The sequence below is a fragment of the Polyodon spathula genome, chromosome 3 (assembly GCF_017654505.1).
Source record: "Polyodon spathula isolate WHYD16114869_AA chromosome 3, ASM1765450v1, whole genome shotgun sequence".
NCBI classification, from domain to species: Eukaryota; Metazoa; Chordata; class Actinopteri; order Acipenseriformes; family Polyodontidae; genus Polyodon; species Polyodon spathula.
In genome coordinates, this window is record NC_054536.1 from 70,773,165 (window position 1) to 70,788,097 (window position 14,933).

Here is a 14,933-nt window from a genome sequence, read left to right on the forward strand (position 1 = left end):
GAGGGAGCGAACACTCGATTCCTGGTGTATTCCGTCATGCTTGATGGCTAACAAAGTGTACTTTGCCAGCTGACACCACATTAACAGAATTATGAAATCTAGCAGGTTAGATTACCTGTTTATCTGTCCTATGGAATATTTTAAATTGACAGAAAACCACTCCATCACAAAGATGCTCAACACCCCTCAACAGATCCTTCAATCTGGCTACTGAACTTTTTAGAAATTTTCATAGCCTCAAATTCAGATTATGTACTTGTCCTTTACAATAATACACACCTTTTAGTCGAGGAATGGGTGCGTTTAATAAATACATTATATACACCCTTTGCGACATGTTCGTAATCATTATACTTTTTTTTCTTTTTCTTCTATGGTACAGTTAATGAAAAATACTATATTTAAGAAAAAAAAAAAATCAATTTCCATTATGCAATTCTTCTGACAAACAGGAATGACTTGAAAAAAACGCACTGGATTTTCTCTTGCGAGTGACTGAAATAATGGCTGTCAACTGGTATAGTCTTCAACTATCCAACCATGCATTAAATGGGCTGAGCAGGTTGGGACAGCCCACTTTACACAATAGCAAAACAGTGGAAAAGCAGTTGTATTCTCACACAGCAAAGAATGTGCTGGGATAAGGTTCAGGATTCTCAGGAGGTCTAAGCCACTCCCTTCTATAAGCAGAGGGAGAAACACTGAGTACTGGTCACCAAATGGGCTGGGTCCTTTGACCTCAACAGTATCAATTCCATTTGAAATATTTGTGTCTGTGCAATAAATACTATGTGGAATTTAAGAATACAGTAGATCTCCCTTAGTTGCATAGTCTATTTACGTCTGCATTGAGATGTGCTTTTGTGAACATTCATTATATTGTTGAGAAAACGTCTTTTTATTTTGTTTTTGCTTCCCTACTAATTGAATGCTTCAATGGCCAAGATAACTTATGTATTTTTGAAAGCTGCTGAGCTGAAAATAAAATTATTTTAAGAGAAAATGAGAATGTGTAAGTCTTTGGCTTCAGGAAATGAGAAAGTGTAATTCAGTAACATGCTGTGCAGTATTATAGCTGGTCTGAAGTGTATTGCAAGTCAACAGGATCTGAGCCGGGCTCACTGGAGCCAGACCACGAAAAGGCATTGTACTAAGCGGATCAGGATCAAGCTCCACTGATCCAAAATCTTGATCCAATCCTGGAGCTGCACAGCCATAACTAGGGAAACTGACCAATGAGAAGCGAATATGTGCCGCGCAGAGACTGAAGATTCTGAATGTCAGAAAAGAAAGCGCATTTAATGTAAACATAAATCAGAAACAACTACTATACTTGCATAATTTAAAACAAAAACGATTCTATAAAAACAGATCGGAGTATAGTAACACCGGAATCTGTTTTTGTTTTGTTTGTTTTTTAACTTTTAAAAATGTTTTAATAAATGTTACTGTACTCACGGTCGTGTGTACTTTCTGACAGACACACAAATATTTTACAGCGGTATAGGCACCACACACACAAACAGCTAGCTGCAGCGTCGGTTCAGGGCACATTATTAACACATTTTGAGCAAATGTAATCAAGTGCTGACAGACAGCTGCAACTACAGGGGGAGATTGAGGCTGCCAAAGTTATTGAGAAAAAAGGAATTGGGGAAAAAAAATGACTGCCCTATGCATTAAAAAAAAGAAAAAAAAACCTACAACGTTAAATCTAATTAAATCAATGATTTAATTGTAATCGATAACATAACGCCAGTATAACTTTGTCAACACACAAAATGTAGAAATAATACTTATGAAACCTCATCACGCAGTCAGGTCTATTTTCAATCTGTAGCTATACGACTAAAACAGAAATGTCAGATATAGCTAAACACAACTAAACTACATTGTACACATTTTTTTCTAATTGATATTATCTTAATACAGTTACAGCTACTTTTAAATGCATCGTTGCTGAATGACTTCTAAAACATTAAATGATCTCTGTTTCAATCTGAAGGAAAATTTTTTGGATATCCCTGCACGCAGGTTTTAAAGTTTATTAAGTTATCATTAAAATTATCTAAATTCAGTAAAGTGCTAATTTAAATATTACTTTAGCAATTTTAAAAAAGGTTTCAATCATGTATTTTGAATTTGTATGGTCCATTTTCAAAACGTTCGATCAAGCTGTGATCCAATTCTGATCTTGGTCTGAAGCAAGATTGAAATAGGATCGGATTTTGAGCCGAAACTGAGCTCAGGATGAGAGCTGATCCTTTTAGTGCAACCCAAAATCGGAGCCAAGATCGGATCCCTTTAGTTCAACCGGCCCCTGTAGTTAGACACCAGGCATATCACTAAATTAAGGATGTATGCATGATTTAGCATGCTATTGAAAACATTATTTGTGGTAGTGGTATACAGTAATTTTGGATACAGTTCTCAGGTGCTTCATAATAAGTTATGTTAAATAATTGCCAGCTCTGGAACTAGATATTGGTTATGACAGCATGAACTAAAATTACTAATTTACAAATAAAGGATGTTAATTACATTTTAGAAGTGAACAAAACCAGACAAGAATATCAAATAATTTACAGAACACAAACACATAGTTAATAATTAAAGATAATACATGTGTAAATTTACAGTACTTGGACACAGATAGTGTCAATTTGTATTCCAAGACAATAGAAATAATGTAGCCATTCCAATATACTGTACCCTCTCTATACTCTTTCTGGCAAACTAGAGTATAATATTAGTACAGTACATGGCAGATCTGCTGTGGATTACAGTTTACTGTAGAAGATTAAAGGCAATGTTAAAAATCCAAGTTGTTGGCAATAAAATCACCTGGTACCAAAAAAAAAAAAAAGTAAAACTTCAGGTCTTTTCCAGTATTCTAAGTTTGGTACTTTACATAACCAAGAATGCTTACTGAACCGAAAAAATAATATATTAATTTTTCTACAGAGTTTGATGAGTTGACAGATAGAAATTTTCTTCACTTATAACTTCTTCACATTGCGCACCCATTAAATAACTTGGTGTAAAATGAAAACCAGACAAGGTATTTATAAAATTATTCCTGATCCTACTTTGAGAGTTGGCTACTTTACAGTTGTGGATAGTTTTAGTTTTTAGGTAGGAGATTACTAAATTACACTTAGAGACATTTCTAAAGAAATGAATTTGAGTACATTTTAAAATGTATTTTTTGCATTCAAACTAGGTAATCATAGTGTAATTTCATCATAGAGTGAAAACGTTATTCTCTTAATCTTCAGATTCTCAGCTGTTTAGAAAGATGTAATACAGTATACATCAGGCAATATGAATTGCACACCCCTGCATCACAAGAATTACTCCTGTCTGACACAACAGGAACTATCTGCAAGACAACAGACTGGGGCGAAAGTTAAACGTCACAATTACTGTGTTAAATAAATTAACTTCAAATGTATTTAATAAATAAATACATTTAATAAAAGCATTGCACTGAAACTGAAACGTGTTGCAATTATTTACATTACAATACAGCAGCTGTGTTCAAGTCTTAACATACTGACAAACAAATATCTGTACTGTGAAGGACCTAAACAAGGCAGCAGCAAAAGCTACTCAACCTCTATGCTACAGAAGAGTTGATAAAAACACACATTCCCTTACTTCTGACTGTACTAAAATGTCACTTTTTAGTTTTAGTACTCAGCATTAATAATACTGCTTGTGTGCAGCAGATCAAGTGCCACTGTAGGCCAACTGGGTTAACCCTTTAATTGCATAATCCAAAAAGACATGATTCATTCCAAACTCCCAAGATAGACAAAAAACAGCTGACGTCTGCTAGAGTCCCATGATACTCTCAGTCACTGGAGAAAAGAAGGGCACTGCCCATTCAAAGGAATCATCTGTTGTGCTCCTCATCACTCTGCTCACTAGATGAGTCCTTTCATGTATTTGTCAGCGATTTCCTGGATACTCTTACTGTGGTTATCAACATGCTGCTTTGTCCATTTTCAGCATTTTAGCAGAGCAACATTTGCTGCCCAACACCACCTCCACTTTCATTCATTACCTCTCTCACAGCAGGTGGTTAAAAACTGCAGTGGTGTTTAAAAATGCAAAGGGAAAGGTACTTCTTTTAAAGAAGTAATCAGTATATTACAGTGTAATTTGTTTTTTAATAGATTCAGAGTTTAAACACATATGTTTATTGTACTAACTTATGAAAAGTAGATTATGCAGTATTTAGTCATTATTACATTTTCACTTTGCATTTTTGTGTATTTCACAGTTTCCATACACGATGGCCAATTACAGTGGTTGATACAATGTATCAAGAGACTAAATACTAAGACTTTTTGAAAATCAAAGTAAGCTCTTAACACACCAGTACATTTCTTGGATTAAATTAGTAACAGTACATTGTTTATGATATTTGTTAGCTATCTGAACTTTAAGTCTAATGTATTGCATCACGCTTTTTGGATTTATTATATACACAAACACCTATATATATATATATATATATATATATATATATATATATATATATATATATATATATATTTTTTTTATAAAACCTTTCATAGTGGAAAACCATCACAAAGCGCTTCACAAGATACACGACTAGGGTGTGTGAACTGTGCATCAGCTGCAGAGTCACTTACATCAAAGTCTCAACCTAAAGATGGAGCACAAGGAGGCTAAGTGACTTGCTCAGGGTCACACCATGAGTCAGTGGCTGAGCTGGGATTTGAACAAGCCTGTTTCTTTAACCACTGGACCGCATAGCCTCCTATAATATATTACAAGTCACACTGCACTTTTGTGTCGTCAAAAAATCGTATTGCACAGATTGAGCAAAAACCTTGCCTCTCACAAACTCAACATGCTGTCTCGTTTGACACCCAGACGACACCGATGCTCAAAAAACGTATTAAAAATCAACAAGAAAATGTAAACCCAGCCAAGAAAACCAAATTTGCCTTGGCCCTGGTAAAATCTTATCTAACAGAGATCTGCGAAATACTTGTGTCCGAGCTTAAAACACACCTGGAAAATTTCATTTTCTGTCCAATGAAAAAAAGACAGTGAGTATGAACCAAGTACTCTGTGCAGTAGGGTTGCACCGATGCTCCAGTTATACCATTATATTGCGATACAGAAATTGGTATTTGTATCGTTTGTTCAATCAATTACAACCATACTCCAGGATAATGGCATGGATAATGTTGATAAGTCATGTATCATCATATAGCAATCCACACTTGGAAACCTTCCTTATTTGTCAGTTAAACAATGCGAAAGGCTTACTGTTGAGTCTAGTTCCTATCATAGGAAAGGACCTTTGTGTATCATGTGACGTGTAGGGCATGCCCCAGGGGAGGGACAAGTGTGTGTGGTTTCAACCAAGGGACTGCTGTGAGACCAGAAACGTATGTTTATGTACCCCACCCGAAACTTAATATCACCAACCCCTGGACAACACTGACTTTATCTCTTGTCTCTGAGTATTCAATATTGACACTACACATGCATATGCTGCACGCATTTACTCCTCATTACAAGGTAGGTTTAAATTACATAAAAATAAAAAATACAGGCATTAAGTTTAGAATTTAAAAATTTCAAGTAGCCTAGATGAAATTAGAGCATTTAACTGTGCAGCAAGAAGCTTGATTTCCCCCCAGAAAACCCTAGGATTATTATTATTACTACATTTCTGTGGCTCAAAAGTAAAAAAAAATAAGTGAAAGTTTATAGAGAGGTGTGTGTATAAAAGGGAAAAAGTGATTGTTTTTACTGCAGTGATGACAGCTGAGCTAGGGCTATGAGTTTTTGCACATTTAAATTGTCTTGTTTTTTTTCTTAATCTATTTGGGACTCACAGAGGGGTGTATTAGATACCTTAGGGGCTCAGATTTTTTTAAGTAACAGTACTACTTAAAAGGGGTGCAGGGCGAGTGCCATTGTCTAACCCTGCTTTAGCGACATCTTTTTAAAGATTGATAAAGACTATTCTGAATTCAACACTTAATCTCATTTATGCATTACAAAAGAACAGAGACGGCATGAAGTATGACCCCAAAAAGGTATGTTCTATTCAGTCAGTAATAACCATTCGTTATATAATAAGCTAAGCAATATAAGCTATGTTCATGTTGATCGCCACATACTGTACAGGACAGATTAAATATACGTGTGTGTGTGTGTGTGTGTGTGTGTGTGTGGTGCTCCATCAGCGCTCTCTGTCATCTCTTTCTTTTTAAAATAGTCTACTCTATTATTTATTAAAGTAATATTAAAGCCAGGAATTACAGCACTCAGAGATTTACATCTTGTTCTATGCATCCTCCTCGTATCAGAAGACGTGGTCACAAAATTAAAAACATATTTCCCCTTCAGTCATTAATAATGTAACCCACAAGGAATTGTTAATGGTGCAGAACCAAATTTGGATCTATCAACACTGATAAAGCATGTCCTGTTGAAACTCAGACTGTACACTAGCTATAACACTGTGCCGAAGGAGACTGTCCTCTTTTACTAGGATTGTGATTGATGACCATTGGTAAACGCCCAGGTACACTAGTATAACATTTTAATAAACGGCATCACTCAAAGCTGTCATTTTAAAAGTACCAAACTGAAAAAACCAACTATTGGTGACAGATAGCTGATGTTTTTTAGCATTAATTGAAGGTGAAAAAGACCAACAGTAAAATAATGAAAAAGTTGCAAATAGTTCAGAAAAAAAAAAAAAAAAAAACTAAAAACATTTACACAAGTTCTTACACTTTTAACAGGGCTAAAGTTAATGGACTGGCAGTTATTTTACCATGTAACGGGGTATCCCAATAATACCGTCTCTCATGCATTCTGTAGAAGGTTGTCTTTGAATTCTATACAGATTAAGCACAGGGAAATCAGGACGCTAGTACAGTAATGTGGTAACAGTATAACAGTATGCTTAACTCAGCATGCATGCTTCTCCCATCGTTGTTGCTGCATAGCTTGAACAAGTGAAAGTTGACCTTTTCACAAGTTACAACACGTCCTGTTTAGGACTGGAGGTGTGCATTCTCCATCTCCCTGTTCTCTATTCCACATTTTTGGTTAATCTAGTCAGATCTAACCACTCTGTACGTTACATGATCTGCTTGAAGCAAACTGCAGTACAGTGGGTTAAAGGAAAAGCTAACACAGTACTTACATTTCTAAACCTGGCAGAGACATTATTTAATGATGTGGGTTTTACTGTACATGTTTTTAAAATTTAAACAATTTAAGCAATGCTCATGTTGCTTCCCATATACTGTACAGGACAGATTAAATTCAACCATTATTATCGGAAACACTAGATTATCAAAACAAAATGCAAGTTTCCATCATTAAAACATGAAGTTGTTTTTTGTATCTAGTCTCATATCAAATTACCGGTACAGCAGATCTCAGGTAAACCCTCTGAATTATAGCTCCATTTACAAAAGTTTGTTCCGGAATACTTCTTTCTCTTGTGAGAACAATGAGGATTTGTGATGTGCTCATCTCTGAAGTTTACCTCTGGGCACTTGGTCTGCATTACTTCACTGTAAACAAGATGGTCAAACTGATCAATTGGAATCCCCATTCTTTAACACTCCAAATCACATCACAGCTCTGTATTCAGTTTCAGTCAATCCAGGGGAATGTTTTCTTTATAAATAGCTGTGTATTTTCTTCACACAGGGTAAGGTACTAAATCATGCGATAACTGCCGTCAACAGTAAGTAATGGTAATGTAATGGTTTGCTTACAGCACAAAATTATACATTTGGATTAACAATAATAAAACAAATCTGACAAACATTAAAAGACAGCTAAATCAAAATTACATCACAAGGAGCCCTGACAGAGCTTTCTCATACAATAGAAAATCTGTTAGATTTAGGCTACCTGCCCTTAGTCCAGTTGGCTGTAAACAGTGATACACTTGGTTAACTAAGCTTACAAACCAGTCTGATTTGTTTTTTAAACCCAGGTAAACAAAAAGTGTGTGTGTGTGTGTGTGTGTGTGTCTAATATATATATATATATATATATATATATATATATATAAAGACTACTGATGTATCATGGAGGCACAACCAATCTCCAGGGTCATTCGACAAGCACATGTTCCTATTATTATTATTTTTCACTATTAGTTGTAGTAAAACGTGACTGAAAACCTGCTTGAAACAGTGACAGTTAAAAAAAAGCTTTGTTTTACTTAAGTCTGCTGCAGCTGGTGCTGCTGCAATGCAAGCTTACTGTATCCCAAGCAGGCTCAGTTGCGTGTACATAAACATGTATTTTTATTTAAAATTACAAAAACAGGATTGCTGTTCTGTATAAAGTATGTTTAAACTACACATGACTGTTTTATTCCATTTATATGGCTTACCTATAAAATAACAGGATTTTCAATCAAATATAAACTAGTAGCAATGGTGACGTCACCAGAAAAGTATGTACCCGTCGTTGCAGCCCTAATATTTATATATTTAAAATGTTTAGGCTTATGATGGGTCTGACAGCCAGCAGCATGCTCCTGAACAGAATGACTGGTGCAGTCTGTATTGCCAGGGCCCCTGAAAACAAGATACACATATGCCTATCTAAGGTAATACTGTCAATTGCTGTTCAGTGAAAGAGTAGAGCAAAAGGAGTTAGACACAGAATATAGATCTGACAAGCAATTCCCAAGATATTCAGTGAACTCAGCTAATAAAGTATCTGTTCATATACAGTATGCGAGGAGTCGAGACATACAGAGGTCAGTCCTGGCCTGCATCAAATTTCTCATGCTGTCCACCATCCACCTACAAGATGTGTCGAGTAATCACACAATACCTGTTAATACATGTTAACCAGAAAGTATATGGATGTAAGGAATTGATTAAGCTGGAGCACTACTGCATTATCGCAAATATGCTGTACATCTGAGAAAAGCTGAACAGTCATTATACACAAAGTGCATTGAAACGATTACAATGTACACTAAAATACTGTGGGCTGAAGCCCACTTTTTATTATGTTAATGTCATATCAAACATCAACCTTAAAGACTTCAGTCCCTTTACCTTCGCCTGGCAAGTACTGTAAACCAGTATGAATCCAATTCAGTGTTCCCAGTATCAAGCTTTAGTAACATTTGATTGATTTATTTAAAGTTAACAGCCCCCCCCCCCCCCCCCCCCAAACATGACTCGCTGCTCCCTCCTTCAAAGCCCTAGTCTCAGAATGAATGCAAACATTTGTTCCAATGCAGTAAGCGCACTGCTTTGATTACTGCAAAGTGTATCATGACCATACTGACCGTGGCTCATCTGACCACCATGACACGTACCTGACCCGAGCAAAGCATTAGCACCATTGCATGTTCTGTACTGAACCAATTGAACCAAATTTCCTGAATCTATGTTTTTAAGTTAAAGGCCAGCTCAATATCTCACGCCATGTCTCCATGTCACATCAAAGGTGTTTATTATTTATGCATTTTTTCTCCCATTTCCTTAACTGATGTGAAGACTGGTTACATGTCACCGCATCGTTTACTAATTGCTCATCGCTAATTGCATTTCATTCTTGCAGTCGCCTAGTTTATCCTTGTTTTTTTTTTTTTATTTTCACTCGTTTAACAGTTTTCCTGACAGATTTTCTTTTCAGAATAAAATACTCAGAACGGAATGTACACTAACAGCAAGTCCTGCATTAAAATCCCCTTGTTTGGTAGCAAAGAAAAATCTTAAACCCAGACTTTAATTAGTAGTTTGCTCTTTATAAGGATGCAGAGACAGCTTAACAATGACTAATTAACATTGAAATGGAGGTAGTTATTTGGAAAATAAAAACCAAAAAGAGCAAGCCCTAGTTCAGGCTAAGGCCTCAGAAGAGACCTGTGTGGGGTTTTCTAATAAACAGAATTTAATTCTAGGGAATTGACCAATTAGAGAACAGCTTCAATGCATGTTGTCCAGCGGGTGAAACCCTATCCAAAACGACGGAGAAGGGGGAAAAAAAAAAAAAAAAAAAAAAAAAGTACTTGCTGGGAGTTTTATGAAAAAGATAATTGGAATTACAGATTCAGATTTGAATGTACATATATGGGAGTTCATTTCTAAGGCGCTGGATAAGCCTGGCATGTAAGAATTATTGTCATATACAATGAAATACCATCAGAGAAGGCACACAATTACTACATTATGTTGACGAATATATACGAGTCTTGATCATAGTTTTGTTGATCTGACAGTTTTTTCAATATGTGACATCTCCTGTGTCACATCTACTGTGTCGCTTCTAGTGTGTATGGTCATGTTGCTGCGAGTGTCTGTCAAACAATGAAAAATCACATTGCGTCTAGCGGCCTCAAGTCTTCACCTTTTATTAGTCTTAACCCTTTGTTGTTCACCGTACACAAATAGGTCCACCCTTTCCAACTACACAATTATATTTACACACATTACTGTGTGATGTTTACACAAATTATACAAACAGAATGTTAATTGTATGAACTTGATTGGCATTACTCTCCATGGGTAAAATATGAGAAATACAAATCGAGGGGGATACTGTACATTAGATTACTATGCCCGAATTCCATAGTCACCAGAAACATGGGTGCTTTGTTCCAGAGTATATTATTCCAAGCACACTAGTGCAGATATTGCCGCCAGAATTGTTGAGGCAAAAGCAACCATCCAAGACTACAGTCGTATGCTCAGAATAAGTTTAAAAAAAAAAAAAAAAAAAAAAAATTAAAACCTTTGTTTTTTCTCAATATACACCCAGGTTCTAAGCAACACAAAGGAAAATGGCCGTGTCAGGATGGATTTGGAATGGAAGAACCAGCATGTCAGAGGCTCTGCACACTGGGAAATGTGAATTTTGTGGCTGCTTTAAACAGCCACAACTGGAATGGAAGAACCAGAATTTCTGAAAAGCACTCAAAAAAAAAATCTGTTTTCAAGAACCTATTTAATACATGTTTGAGCTTACTACCTAGAAATCATAGCTCAGAAAACGAATTGTAAATCTTGGAAAGGCATAAATTGCAACGCAATAGATTTGTTATTTAATCCCTGCTAATGGCACTTTAACTGGTAAAGTACTACACAAAGACCTGGATGGCATAACTCCTGCTCTTGATCAACATTATAATGTATTTATAACAGTATTTTATTAGACATATTTATCATTATCTATGAGATGGCTCAGTTCACAACAAGGCAAAGCTACTGCAGGTGACTGAAGCTTAGTCATTTTTTACTGGAAGTATCCCTAAATTGTGAAACACAATCTTTTAAATTAAGTCAGTTGGTTGTTGCTCATCTATGGGATTTCAAGGGTTTCTCTAAATTATTACCAAAGGGTTTTTTTTTTGTTTTGTTTTTTTTAGCCACAACTGAAATAAATGTTAAATTCAATAATAATGGAGATTGGGTGTGCCTCCTAAAGCTTCTTCTATTACGATTTCATGCAGTGCATACCACAGCAGTTTACAGCAATTTAGAAAAGCCAATGCTGCCCCATGCTCCTCTGGCCTTTCACTGTGGTAATGGTAATACAGGTATTTTGGCCATTCTATTTGCAATAGAATAACATCCATACAAGACATGCTCTGCATTCACACTGAATAGAACATGGCTTGTCTTCTTTGAGATCCCCTCCTGCTCAGTTCCAAGCTACTTTGTATTCATACAGTGCATCATTGATTTCTCACTGTCATTCCAGGGAATTGCAAACCCATTCCCATCTGCAGTCAAATGTCAGCACAGCGTTGAGAAATCTACCAATGACAGTCTATCATCACTCCTATTTCAGATCTCATCATATAAAAATGCACAAAATGGAAGTTTTAAAAACAATGTAGTATAATTTGAAATGGTTTAATATTACATAAAATAAACACGAACAAAGTCAGTTGAATACAAGACTCATACCGAAACACGTCAACATGTTAATTTTTTAAAATAAAAACCACTTATTTAAAATATTTATATTTATATATATATATATATATATATATATATATATATATATATATATATATATATATATATATATATATGCAGTTTATCTGTGGTCATTTCAAACAACGGGAAAAAATCTTGTCTTACGTACTTTTTTTTTTTTTTTAATTTGACTCATTCTTTAGAATCTTGAAAAATAAATTGTTGATTGCTACGCTAAGTTTATGGGATGGTAAAGTATTTTTTTTTTTTTTTTTTTTGTAGTGGAACGAGATTAACTATGAAGGTGATACTTGAAACTTACAAAGGTGTACCGGTACACACATTGTCAATGTGATACAATCGTAAAGCAATTAAAGAGGATTTGTGCTCTAAGCTGCCTCTGTGTCTGGTAAACAAATGTCAATGCATGACAAAGACTAAATATATATGGAAAGTGTATTTATTTAAATGGTATATCATGTGACAGTGTAACTACGGTTAAAACAATAGAAATCAAATAGTTTAAACAGATTTCTTATTAAACAATATTTACATCCCTAATAATTATAAATGAAATATGTTTCGTGCTAGTGCATCCCCTATTCTAAAAACCACTGAAACCTTTCAGCTTTGGGCTGTTCGGTTATCTGAGCCACACAAATGGACATTCATTCAGCACTCATAATGCAAATTACAAGTGGTGAAGCACTACAATAGACAATAGTGCATTTGACCTTACCTGAGCAACTTACCCTACCCAACCCCAAACAGGAATGGTATTTTAAAAACGCAAAGAGGTACATTGTCTTTGGCATAAAGTTGAGCTGCTCAAAAAAACTGCTCATTACTCATATTCTTGCCCGGATGTTGTGGAGCTGATAAATACATAGATGGGATTGGAGGGAGGGGTCCTTTCAAAACTACAGTATGCTCGTGTGTGTGTGTGTGTGTGTGTGTGTGTGTATAATTATATATATATATATATATATATATATATATATATATATATATATATTATAATAACCATTTTATAACCATAATAACCACTCCCTGTATTGTCGTTCTTTCTTTTTTTTTTTTTATAGCGCCTTTCATGGTGGACCACAAAAGCGCGTTATTAGATATGAGAGTAGGGTGTGCGAACTATGCATCAATTGCAGAATCACTAGAACGTCTCACCCGAAAGACGGGGCACAAGCATGTTACGTGACTTGCTCAGGGTCACACAATGTGTGAGTGGCGGAGCTGGGATTTGAACCGGGAATCGTTTCTTTAACCACTGGACCACACAGCCTCCTGCGTTTTGCAACTGTAATAAAGCGCTCTGTATACATGACGCTTGCCAAATAAAACTTCTACAGTATAACCATTTGTATGAACTCGCAGGTCATACTGGCTGTAGATCTCGTAATTTGACAATACTAGTGTGCAATGTTTGGCTCCAGACAGCGTGTTCATTAAATGACCTAGATTTCAAATTCTAAATCGTCTTGCAATTGAATGACTGCGCAATAAGCATTATACAGCAATAAGAACAGCAACAACTGCAGCTTTTACAATATAACACACCATCTTCTTTAAAAAAAAGTTTGATATTATTAATTGTAAACATGCAAACGATAACATTACTTCAAATATAGGGTATTTATATTTTATTTCAAGCAATATATAAAAGCTTGTCATGAGTCGTTTCTCATGTGTCTATTGACCAACCCACTGTGCCTACCTACAGACAGTAATTTTAACATCAATTCTTCTGAATTATAAACTAACGCTAAAAATTAACCACCGACATCAGGTGTTTTTTGTTGGCATTATTATATAATTATGACTCCTTTGCATTGAAATGCATCTAAAAATAACAACTGCATCGTGTGTGGTGCAATTAGCTATACCTCTGAATGTCCAATTCAAATAGCATATTCCAACGCATTTCACAAATATATCCTGTATGCTTAAATACAGAACTTGCAATCAAACACCGGATTCAAATATTTGAATGAAATAATGTATGCCTACACGCATTTTACTCGTCTTGCACGTACATGTAATGTACAATCATATCACAGTGCAATATTGTATTACACTACAAAAACAAAAGTCATATTTTTCAACAAGAAATACATAACACAAAAAATGTGCCATTTTTCAGGGTATAAAATGCCATTTGTGGTCTGGTAGTAGCCAAACAAACGTTAATTCCTTGTGTGCACGATTGACCTCCCCCACCCCACAGATATTAGTCGGTGTAGCACTGCTCGGGAACAATGTCCCTTGCACATTTTCAAACTGGCAGCAGCAGAAACTGCTGCTCGCCTCGTTTTCTTGCTTACCAGATTTGAAAAACGCCGCTATGTCGGCCGCGTCCTTTGCAGTCTCTTCTGCTCCTTCTCCAGAGCTCATGGCTGGAAAGCGAGTTGCAATTCCCCAAAAGCACTTTTTCAAAATGTATTAAATGTTCGCGTTAAATGTGTGTCTTCTTTAGCTGTAAGGCGCATCCAGGGACACACAGTCAGAGTCACACCTCAATGCTAACAGCACCAGCAGTCCTCCATCTTGGGTAACACAAATCAGCAGCGCCGGCCGGCGGTTCTCCCCGAGTGGAAACGAGAGGAAAATCTACGAGGAAAGTAGAGGGATCGGGGGTCTCCGGGAACCTCCGGAAACAGAAACGTTGTGGATGCAGAAGGTTGCTTGCGCAGAATGAGGAAGCTTGTCTACCAACAGCACTGAGCAGAAAACGCCTTTACATTATGCATAGGTGTATAGAAATGTTGCTACATGAAACAAAACAGTGGTTTATATGGCAGCCACAAATCTGTAAATGTCAAACCTATATCATAATCCTAAGTAGTCCAATGCTTAGGAAGTAGTTACTGCATATATTTATGTAACTAAGTATTTAGTGTCACACTAAAATTAAATAGTTATTTTAAATATTTCCAGCTATCACAATAG

At 35.9% G+C, this 14,933-nt stretch overlaps 1 protein-coding gene across 8 annotated transcripts in view; it reads right to left on the reverse strand.

The window, feature by feature from the left end:
* LOC121313368 (triple functional domain protein) overlaps window positions 1–14,554 on the reverse strand; it is a 194,089-nt gene extending 179,535 nt beyond the window's left edge. For 6 of the 8 annotated variants that reach the window (XM_041245804.1, XM_041245802.1, XM_041245800.1 and 3 more), the window contains exon 1: window positions 14,309–14,552. In XM_041245804.1, coding sequence (XP_041101738.1) covers window positions 14,309–14,378 — 70 coding nt within the window. In that variant the 5' untranslated portion in view covers window positions 14,379–14,552. Of the gene's footprint in view, window positions 1–14,308 lie in introns of all 8 variants that reach the window. The other 2 variants (XR_005949979.1, XM_041245808.1) reach the window with 1 other exon arrangement.
* Between the last annotated feature and the right edge of the window lie 379 nt (window positions 14,555–14,933).